Source organism: Kogia breviceps, chromosome 3 (assembly GCF_026419965.1).
Source record: "Kogia breviceps isolate mKogBre1 chromosome 3, mKogBre1 haplotype 1, whole genome shotgun sequence".
Lineage (NCBI taxonomy): Eukaryota > Metazoa > Chordata > Mammalia > Artiodactyla > Physeteridae > Kogia > Kogia breviceps.
In genome coordinates this window covers 154,334,640-154,356,298 of record NC_081312.1, presented here as the reverse complement: position 1 = coordinate 154,356,298, position 21,659 = coordinate 154,334,640, and the positions used below count along the sequence as shown (strand labels likewise).

Below are 21,659 nucleotides of genomic sequence, written 5' to 3'. Positions count from 1 at the left end.
GTTGGTGGGCCCATGGAGGAGCTTGTGAGGGAATGTTGGAGAATTCCACAGACTGTGTGGCCCTGACCGGAGAGAAGGAAAGGGAGTCGTGTGGCTGCTGAAGCCCCTTCCAGGTGGCAAGGCCGTGCCCCCTGGTTCTGATGATGCACCGGGCTGGGCATAGCCCGTTCGGGGTCGTTTCATCTTGCAGCGGGGCCTGCGGTGGATTTTAGCCAGCACTGCTGGGGGTGGGGCATCTGCTCTTCCGTCCTTCCCGCTGACAGCAGTACGGGCTCCCCAGGTCCTGGAGGCCAGAGGACTCCTGCTCCATCTTCTATAACAGAACACAGAACAGGCAAATGCCCAGGGGAGAGGAGGCTCTCCTCTAAGTTCCCCTTGTAGATGCCCTGAGCCCAGAATCAATTCTAGAGCGCTGCCGGGGCAGATTCAAACGGCCTGGTTTCCCTGGGGCGCCTGAAAGTTAACTCATGCAGGGGAAAAAGAGAGAAAAATTATTTGAATAGAAGAGACAACAAAAGGAGTATTGAAAGTGTTTTTTCCTGAACGCTTATCTCATTTTTTAAGCATCATTTTGCCAAGCTGACGTCTCTTAAGGGGGAAAGTCTGGCACGGTATCAGAAACACACATCCGGGGATCTGTGGCACAGGACTGAGAGCTCGAATGCTACCAAGGAGCTGAGCCAGGCTTTCGGGATGGATGGTGATTCTTCTCAACAAACGGGGAAACATGGTCTCTGAGAGTGATCGGCACAGAAAGGCTCTGGACCCGAGAGCATCGCACGGTGCCCGGGCAGAGTCCCTGTCCAGTGGCCGGGGGGGGGCTTGGGGGGCACCCTGCTGGAGGAGGGGTGCTTGGGTGACGGCAGCCCCGCCCAAGTGGAAGGAGAAGCAGGAGGGGCCGGGGCTGCCTCTGGCTGATGTCCCTGTTGATGAACTGGTCATTGGTGGGTTCCAAAGGTAGAGCGGTTCCAAAGGAGCCCGCGTTCTCCCAGGCTCTCCAGCTGCATCCCAACAATGGCAGCTCCGCACGTGTCATGGCAGTTCTCAGCCCACCAGCCAGGGTGTCAGCCATAGAATTTCTTCACTGCTTTCTGGAGGTTGGAGTAAAACCCGGCCATGCTGCGGGGAAAGAAGGAGTCCACCACGCCCTGCGGAAGGTAACCGCTGAGGTCGGTCTGGAAGAACGTGACAAGGCTGGTCTTGTCGGGCTCCCTGTGAAAGCAAGGCCAGGGCTGTTATGTGTCTGGAGCAGAGAGCCCGCCCAGGGAATGAATGGTCCAGACCCAGGGGTTTCGCTGGGTTCACTGCCCAGGGCGTCCCTCTGGACCTGCTTCTTTTCAGGATGGAAGCAGGTCCTCTCGTGGATGCTTCCATGGCCCCACCAGGCCGTTGAGCAAGGACGATCCCCAACTTCCAGCCCAGGAAGGTCATTCGTTCCCTGTGCCTGATTCACTGGGCCAAGGCTTTCAGAGAAATCACTCCTGTACTGGGTCCTGGGAGGAACAGACACAATGCTGCCCTCTGTCCAGCTAAGGCAGCAATTCTCCAAATGGCCTGGCAGCTCCTGGGGGTTCCAGACACCCTTTCAAGGGGTCTGCAAGGTCAGAGCTATTTTCATCACAGCCCTAAGATTTGATTTGCCTTTTTCACTCGCATTCTCTCAGCGAGTACTTCACTCTCACAAATTTTCTCCTGGTCAGGACCATGAAGGCATGGGCTTCGTGGAGACCACTGAGCATTTTATTTGAATGGAGCTGTCAGCAGCTACCGGGGGAGGTTTCCAGAGGCTACACGAGGTGTGATATCACAACAGACTGAATGCAGAAGCAGATATGAGCTTCTGTTAAACCTGACATTAAAGAGATTTCCCAAAATGTCAAACAGGGCCACTCTTCACTATTTTTCCTCTTTTGAAAAATATGGTTACTTTTCACAAAAATATTTATGTGAATATATAATACACGTATTATCGTTATTTTAAAATAAATGTTTTTTAAATGTCCCAGTTTTAATTTCAAATATAGTAAATACTGATGGATATAATCCATCAGTTTTGAACAAAAGCCCTTGGATGCCCTGAATAATATTTAAGAGTGTAATGGAGCCTCAGACCAAAAATGTGAGAATGGCTGACTTAGAGACCTGACGCATAGCTTGCACACATGTGAAGGGGCTTCGGCTGGGGGTGGCAGAAGCCCCGAGGGAGGCCACAACATGGAACATGGCACAGACCTGTGCTGAAGTCGAGAGGCAGGGTCCGGTCACCAACCTAGCAACTCAGCGGACCTCCCTGGGCTGCAGACGTAGTGGCCTCACGCTCAGGGGCACAAGGGCAGCGAAGCCCACCAATGAGAGTCAGATTCGGCGAGGGGCACGCACAGGAGGAGATGGGACCCCACGTGGTAGGGACAAGGGGTCTTCAGTGTCACAAACTTCCCAACTGCCAGGACAACAAAGGCACGGGGCTTTGCGGAGACCATTTGGCGTTTCATTTGAATGGAGCGGTCAGCAAGCCTCAGAGCCTCGTCAGGAACCCCACGGAGCATTGCACCTGCCCATCAAGTGTTTCCTGACATCCTGGAGGTCAAGGGCTGAGAACTGGAGACCCTTTAGAACCTTGCCCTCCCTCCCAGATGCACAGACAGGGCCGGGGGCCAGCAGATGAATGACAGTGCAGGACGGTGCTGGCTGGGCAGGCTTCTCTCCTCTGCTCATGCCTTCTCTGTACAGAGCCTGAACTCGGGGCGGGGGTGGGGGGTGGGCGGGGCACAGACTGCCTTCCATCCCAAAGCCTCGGCATCATCGGACTCTCTTCCTTGCTCACCAACCCCCAGCCCCTCCACCTTTGCTGGGACCTTCTCTCTTCTCTCTGCTCCTCCTCCCCGGGCTCACTCAAGCCCTCATACTTCTCAGTGCTGTCCTCTTTGGCCTGAACAGGTGAGGGAGAAAGTCTGCCCAGTGACCATGCTTTCCTCCGGGTGAGGACGGGGCTTGGTAGGAGGTAAACACGCAACAGGCCGGGTGGAAGAGGCAAACTCGGTACCTTACGGAGTGGTCACGGTGAAGAGTGCTTCTCGCTTCTTGGACATCATTAACAGAGCGGGCAAAGGGGGGCTCAGAGAGATGTTGGAATCACCTGGTCTCCCCATGGAGAAGGCTGGGCTAGATAACGGCGTCCACCACTGGTCCTTGTTGTAAGGATTCGTGAGATAACACGTGCAGAGCACTCAGCAGACTCGCTGGGCACAGAGCAGGGCTGCATTCACCATGTGATTGTGCTGCCGCTGCTACCAACACCAGCCCCCCCCGCCTGGAGGATAACCGGAACCCGACAGCTCTGCCCTGTCCGCTGCAGCCTCTCGACTCAGGCACCACCATCCCTCACCTCTAATTAGGCCCCTTGCTATGGCTCGCCCACTCCAGAGGCATCACAGCACGGGACACCCAGCTCAGAGCACATCCTGCTCCAGACTCCCCACCAGCTCCCCATTCGATTCCGAGGACAGCGCCCACGACTCCAAAGTGTGGGCCCTGCTACCTCGGTGACCGGCTCTCCCTGCCCTTCCCCCTACTCACTGCCATCTGGCACAATGGCCTCCATGCCATTCCCTAAATGCCCCTTGCCTGCCCCCCCCTCAGGGACTTTGGACCTGCTTATCCCTCTGCCAGGAACACACTCCCCCCAGCCCCCCTTCCATCCCCAAGGATCCCTGTTCTGTGCTTTGGTCAAACGTCCTGTCAGGGGGGCCTTTGGTGACCCCCCCGATGTCTAGCTCCCCCATCCCTCCCCGGCACCTTTATCTGGTTTCAGTTTTCTCCAAATCATTTACAATCTGATCATTAACAAGCGTGTACATCTGATATCATTATGGTGCTTGTGTTTTGTCTGTCTACCCTGCTCCCACTAGAATCTAAGTTCCCAGAAGGCTTATCTGTTTTGAGGGGTCAATATCTAGATTAAGAGCATAGATTTTGGAGACAGATGCTATAGCCTGACCAGCTCCTCGCTGTGTGATCTTGAGTAAGTTAGATAACCTCTCTGTGCCCAGAGTCCTCATATAAAAAAATGAAGGTAATAACAGTACCTTAGAATTGTTATAAGAATAAAAATGAGTTAAGTTATAAAATATAAAGAATAGAAGAGTGCCTGACACACAAAAGAGTGATGTATAAACATTTGCTGCTGTTCCTGTCACGATTAGCATCATTTCTTGAATCCACAGCACCTAGAACAGGCCTATATTCATAGAGTGATGGGAACCATCATTGCCACAGGTTTCAGATCCACATAAAATGCTTTCAAGCGAGCCGAGTCAAAACCTCCACGCTAGGGACTTCCCTGGTGGTCCAGGGGTTAAGACCCCACGCTTCCACTGCAGCGGAGGCAGGTTCCATCCCTGGTCGGGGAACTAAGATCCCACATGCTTGTACGGTGCAGCCAAAAGATAAAACAACAAGAAATATATATATATATATACACACACACACACATATATATATATATGGAACATATTGGGAAGAAATATTTGTAACATATATAATATAAAACGTTTTAAAAATGTCTTAAGAAGAAAACCTCCACACTAGCTGGGTTTTGTGGGATCTTTCTGGCTCTAAGTGACCCAGCTACAAAGTCTTTGCAATCAACTCTTGCTATCTGGAATGAGGCATAATGATACTCATCAAATTGTGTGTTTTCCCCAAGGAAGCTATCCATAGAATTCAGCCCCTAAGGGGAAAGTGCTCTGACTCTTATTCTGAAAATTCCTCTGTGTGTGTGTGTGTGTGTGTTGTGTGTGTGTGTGTGTGTGTGCGCGCGCGCGCACACACATGGTGAGGGGAGCTGTGTTGGATTGCAGCTATGCTATTATTTTCAAACTCATAAAGTTTTGCTACGTTTAACAGAAGTCTGCCACAAGATGTATGAAAAGCCAGCTTAGTCCAAAGTGTTATGTGGAGGTGTGGGATGTGGGTTTTAGGTACAATGCTATAGCACCAAAACCCTTCTCCTGGGATTGTGCGGTGACAGCACTGATGTTTCCCCTCCTGGTGTCTGTTTGTTGGTTGCAGGGTGACAGGGACGGACCCTCAGGTACAGTTTCTTTCTTTGTCAACTTGACTGGTTCCCAGGATAAACCAGTGACCTTCAGGTTATTATTACACGGAAAGCTCCTGGTAAAAACCTGGCCCTGGTGGTCCAGTGATTAAGACTCCACGCTTCCACTGCAAGGGGCGTGGGTTCGATCCCTGGTCAGGGAACTAAGATCCCACACGCTGCTCGGTGAGGCCAAAAACAAAAAAACCAAAAGACCAAAAAGAACCTGGCCATGACCTGTGAGAAAATGGGGAAAGAACCATTTCTGAGCTCAGTTCTGGGGTTGACTCACGGTATGCTCTGAGAATCGCCCTTTAGCCCCGAGCGTCTCCACCCCATTCCTCGGTGAGGGGTGAAGAGAACTGTGTGGGATTCGGGGTGAGGACAGCTAAGCTCCTGGCTGCTCCAGGCTGGTGGAGAGCACTCAGAACACGGAGGAGAAGACTGGGTGCCCAGGGCCCGCATGGCCAGCCCGTGACCCTGCACAGACCACCTAACTTCCCCGAGCCTCAGTTTCCTCACTTGCTAAATGGCACCGTGACATTTGTCCAGCTTGCCTGGGGCCGGAGGGAGGGTTCCCCACATCAGAAATAATGACACCTCCCCGCAATTCTTTCCCACGTGCCTAGAACTTTGGCGTGTTACGTCACCAATGTGTATGTATAGGGTTCTGTAACATCAAGGCCTCCAGAGTGGTGAGGCATTTTTATTACTGCGAATTATCATTAATGTTACCCTTGAGTAGAATGTCCTCAGTTAAGCCACAGTTAGGTCTGGGCACATCATTCAATCCAAGAGGTTATCCTTACCCAGGCAGAGGTCCACAGAAGCAACCACAAGGATGGTTAAACCCTCTCACATAACCTGGCTTCGGGGGACATAACAGATGCTCCACGCTGGTAGCTGGAAGACAGAGAAAGACGCTCAGCAAGCTACAACTTCGCGCAGTTGGGCCACTGCCGCTGGAGGGCCTTACCGGGCACCCACGGTGGGTACGGACCAGTCACCTGGAGCCCAGGCGTCCGAGGACGACCCTGCCACTTGGCCCTGAGCTCTTCCCACTGCCACCCCCGTCCCTCACACACACGTTCACGCAGACTCGTGCACGCACACACACGCACACACTCCTGTCCACAGCTTCCCCAAGCCTGCTGGAATATTAGAGAAAAGAACATTTCAGACTGTGGGGCTTGGGGGCAGGAGAACGCAGGGGACCCCTCTCAAGTCGCAGCCGAGAGAGGTGTGGATGGACACACAATCTACCCCTATGTGGAAGATTACGGGAGCGGCAGGCAGGCGCTGTGGCTTTCAGCGGGAGGCACCATAAAAAGCGCAGAGGCGGGAACTCTGCCCTTCGTGGGAGGCAGGGAAGCGGACAGCCCCACAGCCCTCTCGGGGAGGTGCTCCGTGGGTGCAGGGCATCACCACACCCTGGGGCTCCCTGAAGCCAAGCCGCACCCTGCATGCCTAGGGTACAAACTATGCGCCTCAGCAGGGATGAAAACGGGGTGCTGATGGAATCTGTGATTTATAATTAAAATTACTAGTGTGTGGACTCTCCCGCCTCAGACCTCCCTGGCACAGAATCTTCCCAAACCTGACAAGGGGAGGCTGGCACAGAAAAAGGGACCCAGGTTTTGAGTGCTCCAGGGATTTCTAGCTGGTCGGCTTTCCTTGAAGAGCTGGGCGGGCGTGGAGGAGACAGAGCCCAGCATCCCATGAAGGCTTTGCAGCAGCCCCGCCGTCACTCACCATTGGAACTGACGGTCCCATCCTCATACGTCTTGACCAGTACCAGGTCCACAAAGTCTCTGGGAGAGATGAGCTTCATGATGGCCGAGGGGGTGGTGGTTCTGCTGACGCACTGTGTCTGTCAGAGCAAAGGGGGATCCAGCTGCGTCTGATGGCCGCGCATCTGCTCCCCGCCCCAACTCGACTCGGAGCTCTTCCACCCTGTCCCAATACCCCAGGGTCTGGAAAATGGGAATAGCACTGACAGCAGGGTGGCGTCGTGACCTGGAGGGTCTAGAATGAACTTTCCTGGACGTGCCAAGGGTCATGGCAACACACCCGGCTCGTAGAATCTAGGGTTGTGACACGGGCTGCCCATGGCTGATCAGGACCACTGTGAGCTTGTGTCTCAAAAGATCATGAGAGTTGCCATTAATTGAACACGTAGTAAGAGCCTGGCTGGACAAAGCTCTCAGCGGTCCTTTGCAACTGAGAAATAGGTTTCATGAACCCATTTGACAGGTGAGGAAACTGAGGCTTGGAGAGATGAAGGAATTCACCCCAAAGCTCAGGGTGGAGATGAGGCTTGAATAGGGCCAGGAGTAGGGTGAGGCAAGAGAGGCCGTTCCTTCCTAAGGCCAACCCGGCACTTGCCTAACCCTGAGAGCAGTGCCTCCTTAAATGTGTGTCCTGGGCAGCTTTCTGGTTTCTCCCAGCCCCAGCCCTGGGAGGGAGCACCCCTTGAACTGTACTCCATCTCAGAATATCCCACCAAGTCCATTCTCCCACTTTACAAGCCAAGGGTCCTTCAAACCCACCCCATGCTTTATATCCCATGATTCCCCTCCTCCAACAGGACCCCGGTCCTTTCAAGGTCACAAGGTACAGGTCAGGCCCGAGGATGGGACAGTCCTGGGGAGACCTCTGGGGAGCAGGCGAGAAGGTCTCTTGCCTCTTTGGCTATTAAGACTAGGGGCACCGTGTGTTGCTGAGAAAACTCTGAACCTGGGTATGAGTCTTCCAGGTGGGCATGCAATCCCTGGGGGCACTTGAGAACTTTCCAGTGGGCTCTGGGAGCACTGGGAATCAGTTTCCAGATGGCTCATCCTCCACGTGTCCTTCCTAGAATGACCTGCCTGGGAACAGCCTGCACCTTCATGCAGGTTTCCCTTTCCCACTTGAAAAAGGTGCCACATACCCCACCCATCCGGAATCTTCCAATCATACACTCTCCTAGGCTGTAAAATCCCCCAGGGGGACAAAGGGACACTGAGGGATGCTGATTTCAATATTTAGCCAAGGCACTGCACACCGGAGTTAGAATTTCCATGTTCTCCCCTCTCTTGAAGCATATATTCTTTTTAAAGGCCAAAGCTTGTTGCTAGAAACAAGGTAATTTTGCCTTTTCTGAATTCTAGTAGTTTGTAGTAGGAATGGCAGAAGTGATGAGATTTAAAAAAAAAGATAACTATACAAGATGAAGAGGACATATTGGTAAGAAATGCTGAAAGCGGCAGCATGTGTTACAACTGCCACAAACTTGTGGCATGGCTCTGTATCTCATCCATCCATCCATCCATCTACTATCTATCAATCTCAGAATTAGGATATTTGAGATTTGTCAAAATCATGCTGTCATTCTGTTATTACATTTCCATCATGTTTCAAAGGGCATTAACCCATGTTTCCTCAACTTCAAGCATTTGTGTATAATTATTTGTATCCTATCTTCACAATTTTTTCCTATCTCTGGTAGCACCTATCCTGTTATTCACTTAATATTTTTATCTAAATGTGCTCACTTTTTAAAACATAAACTTATTTTAAAAAGGAAGCTATTTAACTACTGGAAATGAAAAAAAGGTACCACTTGGCATAAGTAAAAGACAACTGCATATATATGTGTGTGTGTGTGTGTGTGTGTGTGTGTGTGTGTGTGTGTGTGTGTGTGTGTGTGTGTGTATACATATACACACACACAAGGGATTTTTGGGTTCTAATTCTGAGGCCAGCTGTCTGTTTGTTATAATGGAGATTCACAAGTGTTAAACAGGTGTCAAAGGCACATTAGCACCTATCCCAGATTTTTCCCTTCAAGTTATCAGAGAGATTGAAGAAGATCTGAAATGGGGTGACCTCGCTATGTGTGATTCAATTTCAATTTGACTGTTAAAGACCTAATACACTGTATCACCTAGTGCCCTAACATTATGTGCCCCACCCTTCAGGAAACACTGCCATAATTTGTGATTATGAACTGAAATGTGAATTCTTGGTCAAGGTTAAGAACACTTGGGTCCTACAGATTGACCAGTAAAGAACTATGGCTTGAGGTTTCACAGTGCCATCTACAGAAACACCCAAGAGGGTACCACGTCCACAGATGTCAAAATCAAGGCACCGTTCAAATCAAAAAAAGTTGGCAACATTTCCCCAGGGCAACTTTTTAATTTGTTTTGGCTATGTTTTGTGGGTTTTTTTTCTCCTTAACTTCTATAATCAAAAGGAGGTGGATACTTCATACTACAGAGGATCCCAGGGCAGGACAAACTAGATCTTTGCCGTCCAACATGGTAGCCACTAGTTCCATGTGGGTATTTAAATTTACATCGACTCATGAAAATTAAATAAAATTAACAATTTATTTCTTCAAACTAGACACCTTTCAAATGCTCTGTGGCCACGTGGGGCTAGTGGCTACCGTATTGAACAGTGCTGTTGTAGAATATTTCCATCATGGCAGAAAGTTCTCCTGGGCGGCGCTAGAGTAGATACCACACATTTTACAAATGGAGCAACTGTCAACCAGCATCTGCCACCTGGCACGGCCTTATAGCTGGCAGAGAATCCTGACTCTTCGGCCAGGACTCAATTCATTACCATGGTCCCAGTAACGGGCAATATTTCAAACTAGAGCTGACGTGTCCAATCCAGGCACTGCTTCAGCATCCTCAGAGCTCATGTCCACTCTGCACTCCTGCTTTCATCATCCGCTGCTATGTTCTCTCAGCTCTGTTTAGGGCAGCTCTACCTCTCTGGGTCTCATTGTTACCTACCTGTACCTGGGCCGAGGCTGGGTTTGAGTGTCAAGCAGTGGGCAACCTGTTTGCTGGGCATCAGGGGCTCGCAGTGTACTCCTCTTGCCTAAAGGTGTCACTGACCCCTCGCAGAGGGAACAGAGTCAAGTTTCTGTCTAGCGAGAACAGTGCTTGGAAAGACTTACATCAGTGATGCTTTCGATAATTTCAAAACTGTTCACATTCTCATCCCACTTATCTCGTAGGGTCCCAGCAAGTGGCTTCACACAGTCCCACACCTGCTCTGGTGTCCCATTCACGATGCCTTCTCCTCGGTACCTGGAGCACAAAGAGGAATGAGACCCCAAGGCTTCAAACTTGTTTATCCTGGGATTACATATAAGGACTAGAAGTCATGTCTGTCACTGTTCTTTAAGACAGCCTTGCAGAGAAGGGGCTGACGTGTACCAGCCCACCTCCCCTCAGGCCTCCAGAAATGGACAGACGGCAAGCTTTCATAAGAATATAGTTTGAGGAAATGACGTAGTTAAACACGGAAACTTTTCCGGAAGATAACTGGTAAGTTGATTCCAGGTGCTAGGGTTGACGGGAGTCTCTTAGGAAGCAAACCCACAGCAACAGCAGGAAAGGTGTGGCACCTTTGACAAGCTTTGAACAAGGGGTGCACTTACAGGTTCCCTGGAAACTCCACAGATGGCCTCCAGGAAACTGAAACTCCATTCTGTCAAAAGGCACAGAATCGCAAAATTTTAGAGCTAGAAGGGCCCTTGGGAGATCACCAGGCCCAATCCCCTGTTTTACGGAAGAAACGTCGAGAGCCCCAAGAGATGCAGATCTCCAAGGTACCCAACTGACGTGTAGCAGAGTGGGAAGTGGTCTCGGACAAAGCTGCCCCAGGAGGATGTGACAAAGGGATCTTATGTGGCTGACCTGAAGGGCGCTGAGGAGTTTTCAAACCACCTTAAAACCCACCATGCATCTTGTTTCCTCGGGCAATTTAGGTCTGTTTGTTAAATATCCTAAGTGTCCAGTGAGCAGCACCACCCTCCTGCGAAGGCAGAGAGGGGCTCCTGTTCGGAGGAAAGGAGGAAAGCCTTTGCAGCCTGGTGCTTCCGGTTCCATCCTAACCATTTACCAGCCAGGTGACCTTGGCCAAGTCTTTCAAAGAAACAGACGGATACTTATATGGCGGGGGGGGGGGGGGGGGGGGGGCGGGCATTGTGTGCAAAACAGGCCCGATATTTTTTTAAGGAAACAACCCCCAGTGCAATCTCCTCCTCAGTCTAGCCCGGGAGGATGGAACGCAGAAAACCTCCAGGAGAGGAGCAGCCTGTGGGCTTCTGGAACCCCGGCCCCAGGCAGCAAAGGCCCCTCGACCCCTTCCTGCCCAGCTCGTCACTCACGCCTTCCCGGCAAATCTTCCATCCTGACTCGTCCCGCCGGTACTGGAGCATTTTCTCCGCCACCGCTTCGCTTATCTGCGCGGCCAACGCCGGGTCCATTGCGCCGAGAGCTGCGCGAGGTTGCTGGGAACCAGGTGCGGTGTGCGGTGGCGGCTGGGCACTTAGGTATGGGGAGCCGGAAAGCCCGGGCACGCAGAGGAGCCAGGAGTCCCGCCCCCAGCCCCGCCCCCGCTCTATGATTGGCCTAGACCATCAGACAGACGCTGCCCCTCTCTGAGATTGGCAGGGCCGGAGGTCACCGGCCGGTCACTGCAGGACGCCCTCCGCCCCGACGGGTCCAAGGCGCGCCCCGCACGGTCCCGCACGACCTGCTTTCCGCCTGTCCCAGCTCAGGGAGGGGCTCTGGGACTCCGGATCTTGAGAAGGCCAGTGGTGGAGAGCCAAGTGGGCCGGGCCAGGTCGTGGGCAACGTCGTAGACTTGTATAAGGAGCGTGGACTTCTGTCTTGAATGCACAGAGGCTTTCAGCCAGGCGGGACGATGGAGAAATTTCCATCCGAAATACCTTTCTAGGGCGGCTGTCGCAGGGGTGCAAGAGGGAATAAGCGTAGAGACTGGGAGGCCCGTTAAAAAGCTGCAGCAATAGTGGGAGAGATGGGGGTGGCCTGGAACCGGGGCTGGGTGGTGGGGTTGGAGAGAAGAGGACCCCTCGTAAAGTGCTTAGAAGGTAGAACGTAGAGATCTCTGTGACAGATGGTGGAGGCCGGAGGAGCAGGAATCATCGTGACTCCCACCTTCTGGCTTGAGCCACGGGTGGCTTACCTGAGCTGGGGACAAGACAGGCTGGAGGGGGAACATGGTGCGTTCAGTTCTGGGCATGTTCAGTTGGAGGTGCCTGAAAGACCTCTATGTGATGTCCGGGAGACAGTGGGATACGCTGGCATCTGGGAGAGAGCTGGGCTCCAGATAAGAGGTCGCAGGGTTCTGTGCTTCTGGGTGGCATCTACCTTGGAGGGTGAGTGGTGCGGTCACATCCCTCCAGCCTCCTATCCTATCCTCCTCTTCAGCGCTATAACCAACTAAATATTTGAAAAGGTCAACACTGAGATCAGTTTGCATTTTCTGTTGTGTGTGCTTATTATTTCATTTAAAGGTTTGAAAAAAAATGGTGTAAGGAAAATGACTACTTGAAACCCCTTTTTGGAAGATGTGATGGGCTGCCAGGGGTTAAGAAGCTGGATGGGGAATTAGGGAGTCCAAGTTCTAGACCTGGTTTCACCCACACTTTGCCGTGTGCTTGGAGCAAGGCACTTAGCCTGTTTGCTTGTAGGTGAAATGGGACCATAGTGAATGTCTCCCCATGCCACTGTGATAGGCAAGTGAAGAAATGCTTGTGAATGTACCTTGGAGCCATTAAAAAAAAAAAAGGACCAATAAGTTAACCATGGTTAAAATTTAAGCACATCAAAATCTCATAAAAAGTCAGATCATAGTCTGAGGGAAAAATTAGAGCATATTTTAACTAAAAGGAGGTTTTCTTAATGTACCAAGTGGTCTTACAAATCACTAAGTCATTTTCAAATAACCCAACAGACAAAAAGAACATATCAGATATGAACAGACACTTTGCAGAAAAATAAATTAGCATGGCTAACAAGGATATGAGAAGGTGCAGAGCCACCCTCATAGTTAGGGAATTACAACTTAAAACAAGGGGACACTTTTTACACCTATCTGAGGGACAGATCTGAAGAGGTTTGTCCCTCAGAGGACAAACAAGGGACAAACAAGAAGCTGACAAATCTGACAGCGGTTAATTCCGTGTTGATGAGTGTATAGAGAAACGGTTGTTTTTATACAACTTTATACAGTTATTTTTACACTCTGTGGGTGAGAGTGTAAATTTATGTAACCTTCTGGGAGCAAAATAACATGTATTAAAATGTTAATTTACTTGTTTTTTGACCCAGCAACTCCTGCACAGAGATGTATGAGATTGATCTTGCAACTGGAAACAACCTAGTGTTTGCCAATAGATTAAACAAAGTTACAGGATATCCATTTATTAGATTATTATGTAGCCATTAATATAGTGTGGCCCAGATGAAAAAAGGTGGGGCTGGAACAGACAGGAAATGCTTAGTAGAGCCTAGGGAACTAGAAGTTTGAGCGGATATGAGTGGACTCTTTTAATCAAGAGCAATTCACTCTCTATGAAGGAAACAAATGGTATTTTCTAACTTAACTTTAAAATAACTTAAAATTATTTAAATTCTTACCCCCACCAAATAAAATGTTTTTATGTGTACTAACAGGGAAAATATCCACTATATATATTAAAAAATGTAAATTGAAGGACAGCAGTACTGTAGATAAGAATAAGAGTCAGGGCTCAAGTCCGAGTGCCCTGGTTCAAATCCCAGTGTCACCATTTACTAGCTGTGACCTTGGTGAACAACTGAGCATTCCAGACCTTTGCATCCTCATTTGGAAAATGAGAAAAATAGTAGTACTAACTCATAGGGTTGACATGTGGGTTAAAGGATTTAATAAATGAATAGCAATGAGAATGGTGCTTGGCATACAGTAAGTAAATATTTATATATAATATCATAGTACGATACATATCATATATCATGTATATATATCTTGAGTGAGAAAGAGAAATAACTAAAGATGTGCTTATATATGATTATATTTTTATGTTTACATATATGTTATGTATGTTTAAATATGTACTATAGGTTTGGAATATTCACTTCTAGAAAGGTATAGAATAAACTATTAACAGGAGGGGGTAATGCCACAGGACACTTCTTTTTCTTTTTTTAAAAAAATTAATTTATTTTTGGCTGTGTTGGGTCTTTGTTGCTGCGCGCGGGCTTTCTCTAGTTGCAGCAAGGGGGCTACTCTTCATTGCGGTGCACGGGCTTCTCATTGCAGTGGCTTCTCCTGTTGTGGAGCACGGGCTATAGGCACTTGGGCTTCAGTAGTTGTGGCTCGTGAGCTCTAGGGCGCAGGCTCAGTAGTGGTGGCGCACGGGGCTTAGTTGCTCCGCAGCATGTGGGATCTTCCCAGACCAGAGATCGAACCCGTGTCCCTTGCACTGGCAGGCGGATTCCTATCCAGTGTGCCACCAGGGAAGTCCCTCTTTTTCATTTTATATCATCATATACTGCTTAATATATTAATTACTAACATGTAGGTTTTCTTAAATTTAAAAAGAGTTATTGGGACTTCCCTGGTGGCACGGTGGTTAAGAATCTGTCTGCCAATGCAGGGGACATGGGTTTGAGCCCTGGTCCAGGAAGATCCCACATGCTTCACAGCAACTAAGCCCGTGCACCGCAACTACTGAGCCTGCGCTCTAGAGGCCACGAGCCACAGCTGCTGAGCCCGTGTGCCACAACTACTGAAGCCCATGCACCTAGGGCCAGTGCTTCACAGCAAGAGAAGCCACCACAGTGAGAAGCCCATGCACCTCAAGGAAGAGTGGCCCCCGCTTGCTGCAACTAGAGATAGCCCACATGCAGCAATGAAGACCCAATGTGGCCAAAAATTAAAAATATAAATACATTAATTAATTTAAGAAATTATTAAAAAATAAAAATAAAAAGTGTCATTAAAAAATTCAATGTAGAATATTTCTAGAAAGCTGCAGCTCTGGACCCTCTCAGTCTGAAGCCTATTAGAATTTTGTTTGGGGATAAAACACTATGAAAACAAAGCTGCGGGAAAGTAAGTCTTGCTGTAGAAAGTGACTTTTGTTAGACATCGAACGCTTAAGAGATTTTTATACTTACAAAATGGAGCATGGGTTTTAAAATTTTTCTAGCATTATAAGAGACTTTAATCTCTGCTGCCAGAAAATGCCAGTCCTGGGTATACATGAAATATTCCGAGAAGCAAACTGTTTAACCCTGAGGCCTGTACACACTGGCAGCAGGAGATGGGTGAAGTTGGAGCAGCTGTAGGCAGGCCTCTGGTCTGTTTTGCCTCTGGAGGCCAGGCCAGGGCAGGGTGAGCATCTGGCTAGAGCCGGGGAGGGTGGGAGCTGCCCACAGAGCTGCTCAGCCCAGCCTGCGTTGGGCTCTTTATTTCGCAATCTCCTTGAGGCTGCAGTTCAGAGCTGACAGGGTCGAAGGAATAACTGATGTCTGTAGATTCCATTGATCAGATCCCACCCATGAGGTCCTCGGGCCTCCAAGTCAGCCAGTTGTCCAAAGCAGACCTCACTGAAGTCCTAGATGAAGTTTAAATAGGTGTATATGTGGCAGGGGGCCCAGAGACTTCTAACCCAAACCACCGCCAGACCATCAAGGGTATGGGCCCAAGTGTCCAAGTGCTCCAATCCTAAAAGCTCCTGAATGGAGTATTTGCTTTCTACCTAGTCACTGATGAAGAACTGTATGTGTGTTTACTTAGTTAGCTCAGGCAGCTGCTAGGTGAATCGAGTCTGTAAGCGTACATGTATTTATGTATTCACTGGCAGGCCACTGTCCGAAGCACTTTACCTGTATTGTGCCATGTAACCCGCACTGGTAGAGACATCTATTCCCACTTTATAGGTTAAGAAACTGAGGATCACATGGGGTGTCCAAGGCCTCACAGCTAATAAGTGGCAGAACTATGGCAAACACCTTGCCCAGTTTCTATTTCTGAAGGTCACATGTATACTCATGCTTTACCGATTCCTACTTCCTCTAAGGATATGCAGTGGTTACCATGAAGTGGGTAAAAATTAAAACACATACACAATAACCTACAAACTCTAAAAAGGAGGAAAACACAAAGACATACAGAGTGGCAGGAAAACAGGACTACTACCTCAGACTAGGGGAGTTAGTCTTCTAGAAGCACATAGAAAACTTTTTTCTGAGTTTCCTGGCATTCACGAATTCAGAAATAGGAGTGACAGAGAGAATCATCCTCAAGTTGCTAAGATATTTACCAGACTGCTTTTTTTCTGAGAAGTTTTGTTTTTTTTTTAAATTGTATAGTTAATTTACAATGTTGTGTTAGCTTCAGGTGTACAGCACAGTGATTCAGAATATTTTCCATTATAGGTTATTACAAGATATTGAGTATAGTTCTCTCTGCTATACAGTAGGTCCTTGTTGTTTATCTCTTTTATGTATAGTAGTGTGTATCTGTTAATCCCAAACTCCTAATTTATCCCTCCCCCCTTACCCCCTGGTAACCATAAGTTTATTTTCTACATCTGTAACTCGATTTCTGTCATGTAGATAAGTTCATTTGTAGACAGAGGCAGACAGAGAAAGAAAAACATCACATGATATCACTTATATGTGGAATCTAAAAAAAATCTTACAAACAAACTTATTTACAAAACAGAAATAGACTCACAGATGTAGAAAAGAAACGTATGGTTACCATAAAGAGAAGGGGGTAGAAGGATAAATTAGGAGTTTGGGATTAAAATATACACACTACTACATATAAAATAGATAATCAAGAAGGACCTACTGTATAGCACAGGGAACTACACTCAATAGCTTGTAATAACCTATAATGGAAAAGAATCTTAAAAAGAATATATAGCTTCTGATGCGAGTCGGGTAAAAAAAAAAAAAAAAAAAAAAAAAAAGAATATATATGTATGTGTGTGTGTGTATAACTGAATCACGTAGCTGTACACCTGAAACTAACACAACATTGTAAATCAACTATATTTCAATTAAAATTTTAAAATGAAGAAAAAAATAAAAGTACCAGTATCCACTTCTAAATCAACATGAGCACGTGCCATAGAGCTGTATAGAAGATGTTTAGTGCAACATTACTTTTAGCTGCAAAGAAGTGGAAATGACTTCAACGTCCATCAGTAAGAAATGGATAAATATCGTGTAGTTTATTCAAATGGTGAAATACTACATAGCAGATATAACAAGTGAGCTTGATCTGCATATTTCTTCTACAGACCTCCGAAACATAAATATGTACAATATGTGCAGTATAATAGCATTTACTTAAGACATACTTACATATTGTTTATGGATGTGTATACATACATATTTACACATATGCACACACACAACATATATAGCTATAAACAGTTGGCTGAATGGACACACGCCGTGCCGTGTGTCACGTGCCTTGGCAGCCTGAGGGGAATGAAACTAAGTGTGGGGATTAGAGTAGCTTCTGATGACATCTGTCATATTTTCTCCAATAATAATAACAAAATGACTAGATGGAAATAAAATTTCAATAGCTGTTGACACAGTGGGAGTATGGGTGCTTGTCACTCTAGTCTCTGTGCTCTTCTGCATCTTTTTAGTTTTTTGTTTTTTTGTTTTTTTTGTGGTACGCGGGTCTCTCACCGTTGTGGCCTCTCCCGTTGCGGAGCACAGGCTCTGGACGTGCAGGCTCAGCAGCCATGGCTCACGGGCCCAGCCGCTCCGCGGCATGTGGGATCCTCCCGGACCGGGGCTCGAACCCGTGTCCCCTGCATCGGCAGGCGGACTCTCAACCACTGTGCCACCAGGGAAGCCCCTCTTCTGCATCTTTTAAATTTCTCTAAATTAAAGACAGAGCCCATCACTTTGTTGTGCAGCAGAAACTAACACAACATTGTAAAGCAGCTATACTCCAATAAAAATTTTTAAAAAACAATAAAATAAATATATTTTCAACCCTACAGAAAAGTTTCAAGAACAGTACCATCCCATACCGTTATGATCTGTATACTTTTCTGTAATACTTCAATAAAAGAAAATTCAGACAAAAAAGAAAAAAAGACGTAGCTGAATATTAAGTGCTGGAGTGCACGTGAGCTATGTTGCTCACTGAAAGGTGATGAACGTATCTGCAGCTCTGAAGAAGTACTGGCAAAACTCGTGTTTTCTTCGGAATGCTGCAGTGCCTGCTGGTCCCCTAATCCTAATGGAATCCTCTCTGCTCTCACACAGACACAAGGACTCCTGCAGGTGCCCGGAGGCAGGGCCAGGCTTTTCCAAAATATGTTTCAGTGTCCCAGGGAGCTCTTGGCTACAGCCCCAGACTAAGCATGTAGAAGAGCGTACCCTCATCGTGGAACTCTGGTGGGCACCTGTATCACAAAAGGACGTTCCCATGGCATGTAGAGCATTTCATCTTGAACAAGCCACAACCTCCTGGATATGTCATGGTCAGGAGGTCATGACATGAAGTAATTAAGCACTGTCAAGCAACTGGAAAATACTGCACACTGTTTTATGAATTTGGGGAGGAGTATTCATCTGTGAATACTTTTAAATGGCGTTACTTATACTGGATTTTTCTTTGAGGTTAGAATTAGCAGTACATCTTGGAAGATCATCCCGTTACCATGTCATTCATGATTCACTCATTAGTACAGTCCAGTTATTTATTCATCCATCCATTCACATGCAAAAAATTTTTATTAAGCACCTAGGATAGGCAGCATTCTGAGATGGCCCCCAGGATTCCTGCTCTTGGTTTACATTTCCTATAAAATCTCCTGTCGAGTATATTTGAACTTGTGAATCTGATAAGACTTCACTCCAATGATTAGGTTCTGTTATATGGTAAAGGTGAAGTTATTTAGAAGATGTAATTAAGGTCTCTGACCAATTAACTCTGAATTAATCAAAAGGTGATTATTCTGGGTGGGCCTGACCTAATCAGGTGAGTCCTTTAAAACAGAGTCTACATCTTGCCAGGAGAACGAGATTCAAAGCTCAGGAGTCCCTCTCTTGCTGGCCTTGAAGAGGCAAGGAGCCACGTTATGGAGAGGGCCATGTGGGAGGGAAATGTGGGCAGCCTCTGGGAGCAGAGGGCCTCAGTCTTACAACCTCAAGGAAATGAATTCTGCCAATAGGCACACGAGCTTGGAAGGTGACACCCTAGGCTCAGATGAGATGTCAGCTCTGGCCGACACCTTGATTGAGACGCTGAGCAGAGTACCCAGCTAAGCAATGGAAACTGAGATGATAAATGAGTGTTGTTTTAAGCCACTAAGTTTGTTATGCAGCAAGAGAAAGCAAGTACAATATCTGTTATATGTCAGGTACCAGGGCTGCAGAAATGAATAAACACCATTCCTCTCCGAAAGGCACTCACTGTCTGTTGGAGGAGACAGAAAACTTAAAAGACACAATTTAAAGTGAAAAGTTACCATGGAAATAGGAATAGGGGTGCAAGTCTGGTTAACCACGGAAGGCTGAACACTCATGGCTGCCAAGCCCCCGCATATGCCAGTGAAAGAAGCATTGACCATAAAGGCGAAGATAACATCAAGTGGGGAGGGACAGCTCTGTTCTTTCCCTGGGGCTCACCGGCTGGGTGCCGTCAACCTGGAATGTTCTGTGGCTGTGCATTCCTCCTCCACCTACCGCATGGAGGAAGCCGGTCAGCAGTAGGAGAAAACAAGGTTAACAGACAGACATAGAGTTGAGAGGTGAAAGAGAGAATCCTGAAGATGTCTGACACCCGGATCCAACTGAGCCTGAAGCCAGTTTGATGCTCAACCCTCCCAGTTAAAGCAACCAGTAAACCCTGGGGATTTTGTTACCTCCAACCCAAGTATCCTGACTAAGGAATACAGATAGATAGTTGGGTAAACAGTATGGTAAGCTCTCAGTAAATTTCTGTTACTCTGGTCATTACTAAACTGAAGTAATTAAGCACTGTGAAATCATTAAGGGCAGCCACATCATTTTGGGGTGCTTATCAGGGAGGACTGGGTGTTGTATGCTGAAAGAGAACATTACAATAGGAACAGGCCACTCCTAAGATTCAGGACGAGGGCAGACACGTGGGGTGAGTCTTCTGTAACTGGATCAGCTGTCTGGCTTGCCTATGATTTGGGGTCACCCTGAATGGAGGTCAAGGACTGAGGTTTTTGGAAATGATGGCCTAAAGTGGCTGGACCCAAAGAGACCCCCCTGGAAACAGATCCCCGCACTTGTGTATGGTTGCTGCAGATTAGGAAGCCATAGCCCTGTGGGTCTCAGGGCCGCAGCCAGCAGGCCACGTGCCTGGATATGCCCCACTGATCTCACCTACTGGGTGTGTTTGTCTCTCTTCCCAGGAGGCGAGGGACTGTACACTTGTCACGCATTCCAGTAGGCCTCTGATCTCTATGAATGGGACGCCAGAAGAAGGCCCTAGACATTTGAACAAATTAGGTCATTCAGGTCTGTGGTCAGCTCCTGCCTAGATACGGCCTTCCTCCTGCCAGACGGGCCCCCAGACCTCGGAAACTTGGGCTGGCTGCGGGTGACCTTGAGACACTGGTCGGTGCTGCTGTTCTGCTGGTCACTGCTGGATGTTGCCGACACGGAATCAGATTCTGCGACGGATGGCTCGAACTTGGCCTTAACTCTGGGCTTCAGAGAGTTCTGGGGGTGTTGGAAATTCCGGTAGCGTGGCTTTTTATGCACATACATCGGCCGGTCAAGCTGACCCTCAACGCCATCATCCCGAGATTTGTAATGTGTCCATCTCTGGAGCTCAGGAGTCAGGGCCTGACTTTCTAAACTTTTGCCAACATAAAAATGAGAAGCCCCGTGGAGGTCTGTCAGGGAGCGTGGGTAGAAAGCCTGTCTGCTCATTTTTCTCCTCTGCATCTCCTCCTCTTCTTCACTGAGCTGTGGAGAGGCCCAGGGAACACACTGTCGCATGTTCCTGGGGTACATCTCCACAGCGTCCCCAAAGATGTCTACCTTGAAACGTCTTTCTGGCCAGAAAGTGGAACGGTGATTTTGGTGAGGATCACATTCATTAACCATATAGTATCTGGGGGCACGGGACCTACGACCCCGTGGCACCAAGGCTGAGACCCTTGATCCATGGTCGATTTGCTGAAGGTCTTTTCGGAAAAGAGGCTCCGAGTGAACGTCTTCGATGTGCTTTGTAAACATTCCAGGTGTGCAGGATTTCTTCCTGTAAAGATCACCTGTGCTTGCACACAGGCCATGTGGATACCTGAAAGACAGATGTGGTTAAACACCTGCAGCCTTGGCGCTCACAGACCCCTATGCTGTCCCAGCACTTCGAGCCAGAACAGCGGTTCTCTGCATTTCCACTGAAACGTGCTCTGCAATGTTAATGGGTGTCCACTGGGGAATGTCCCAGTGGTCCAGAGGTTAGGACTCTGTGCTTCCACTGCAGGGGGCATGGGTTGGATCCCTGCTCGGGGAACTAAGGTCCCACATGCTGTGCAGCGAGGACAAAAAAAAAAAAATTTCCTAATGGGTGTCCAGTGGATTGCATGCACAGGAGGCTTCGGGGAACTGGGCTAAATAGATCTCTTTACTGCTGGAATTCTCAGAACCCTTAACGTAATGATGTGCACCGTGAATCTCCATGGAGGGCAAAGAGTGTTGTGCTAGTGTATTTCATCACGGAGACCTCCTTTTGTCCAGGA

General features: G+C 48.2%; 2 protein-coding genes across 6 annotated transcripts in view; both read right to left on the bottom strand.

Annotated features, from left to right (window-relative positions):
- Positions 1–518: 518 nt before the first annotated feature.
- On the bottom strand, positions 519–11,469 carry STARD5 (StAR related lipid transfer domain containing 5). 5 transcript variants are annotated; one of them, XR_010839846.1, is made up of 7 exons: positions 11,268–11,469; positions 10,536–10,585; positions 10,050–10,182; positions 6,848–6,965; positions 5,905–5,998; positions 3,044–3,239; positions 519–1,212 (listed from the first exon to the last, which is right to left on the bottom strand). XR_010839846.1 is itself a non-coding variant. In XM_059059160.2 (6 exons), exons 1-6 carry the CDS (start codon positions 11,364–11,366, stop codon positions 1,065–1,067), a joined length of 642 nt encoding a protein of 213 aa, XP_058915143.1. In that variant the 5' UTR covers positions 11,367–11,469; the 3' UTR covers positions 519–1,064. The 5 variants fall into 5 exon arrangements, 2 of the variants coding, with proteins under 2 accessions (XP_058915143.1, XP_066886134.1); XR_010839848.1 differs by having other exon boundaries at positions 1,127–1,212; positions 3,044–3,188; XR_010839847.1 differs by lacking the exon at positions 519–1,212 and adding an exon at positions 1,221–1,493.
- Positions 11,470–20,397: 8,928 nt separating this feature from the next.
- TMC3 (transmembrane channel like 3) overlaps positions 20,398–21,659 on the bottom strand; it is a 43,737-nt gene continuing 42,475 nt past the window's right edge. Inside the window, exon 22 of the mRNA XM_059059150.1 lies at positions 20,398–21,217. Within this exon, the coding sequence (XP_058915133.1) occupies positions 20,398–21,217 (820 nt within the window). The remainder of the gene's footprint in view (positions 21,218–21,659) is intronic.

What these genes read in the sequence shown, in the direction of transcription:
- STARD5 (XM_059059160.2), bottom strand. Translation starts at nt 11,366, where the DNA reads ATGGACCCGGCGTTGGCCGCGCAGATAAGCGAAGCGGTGGCGGAGAAA. An exon ending in GGAAGATTTGCCGGGAAGGC is followed by an intron (nt 10,586 to 11,267) that starts GTGAGTGACGAG and finishes GCCTTTTGACAG; the next exon opens with AATGGAGTTTCAGTTTCCTG. An exon ending in TTCTGTGGACCTCTGCCTGG is followed by an intron (nt 1,213 to 5,904) that starts GTAAGGATAACC and finishes TTGCTTTCACAG; the next exon opens with GGAGCCCGACAAGACCAGCC.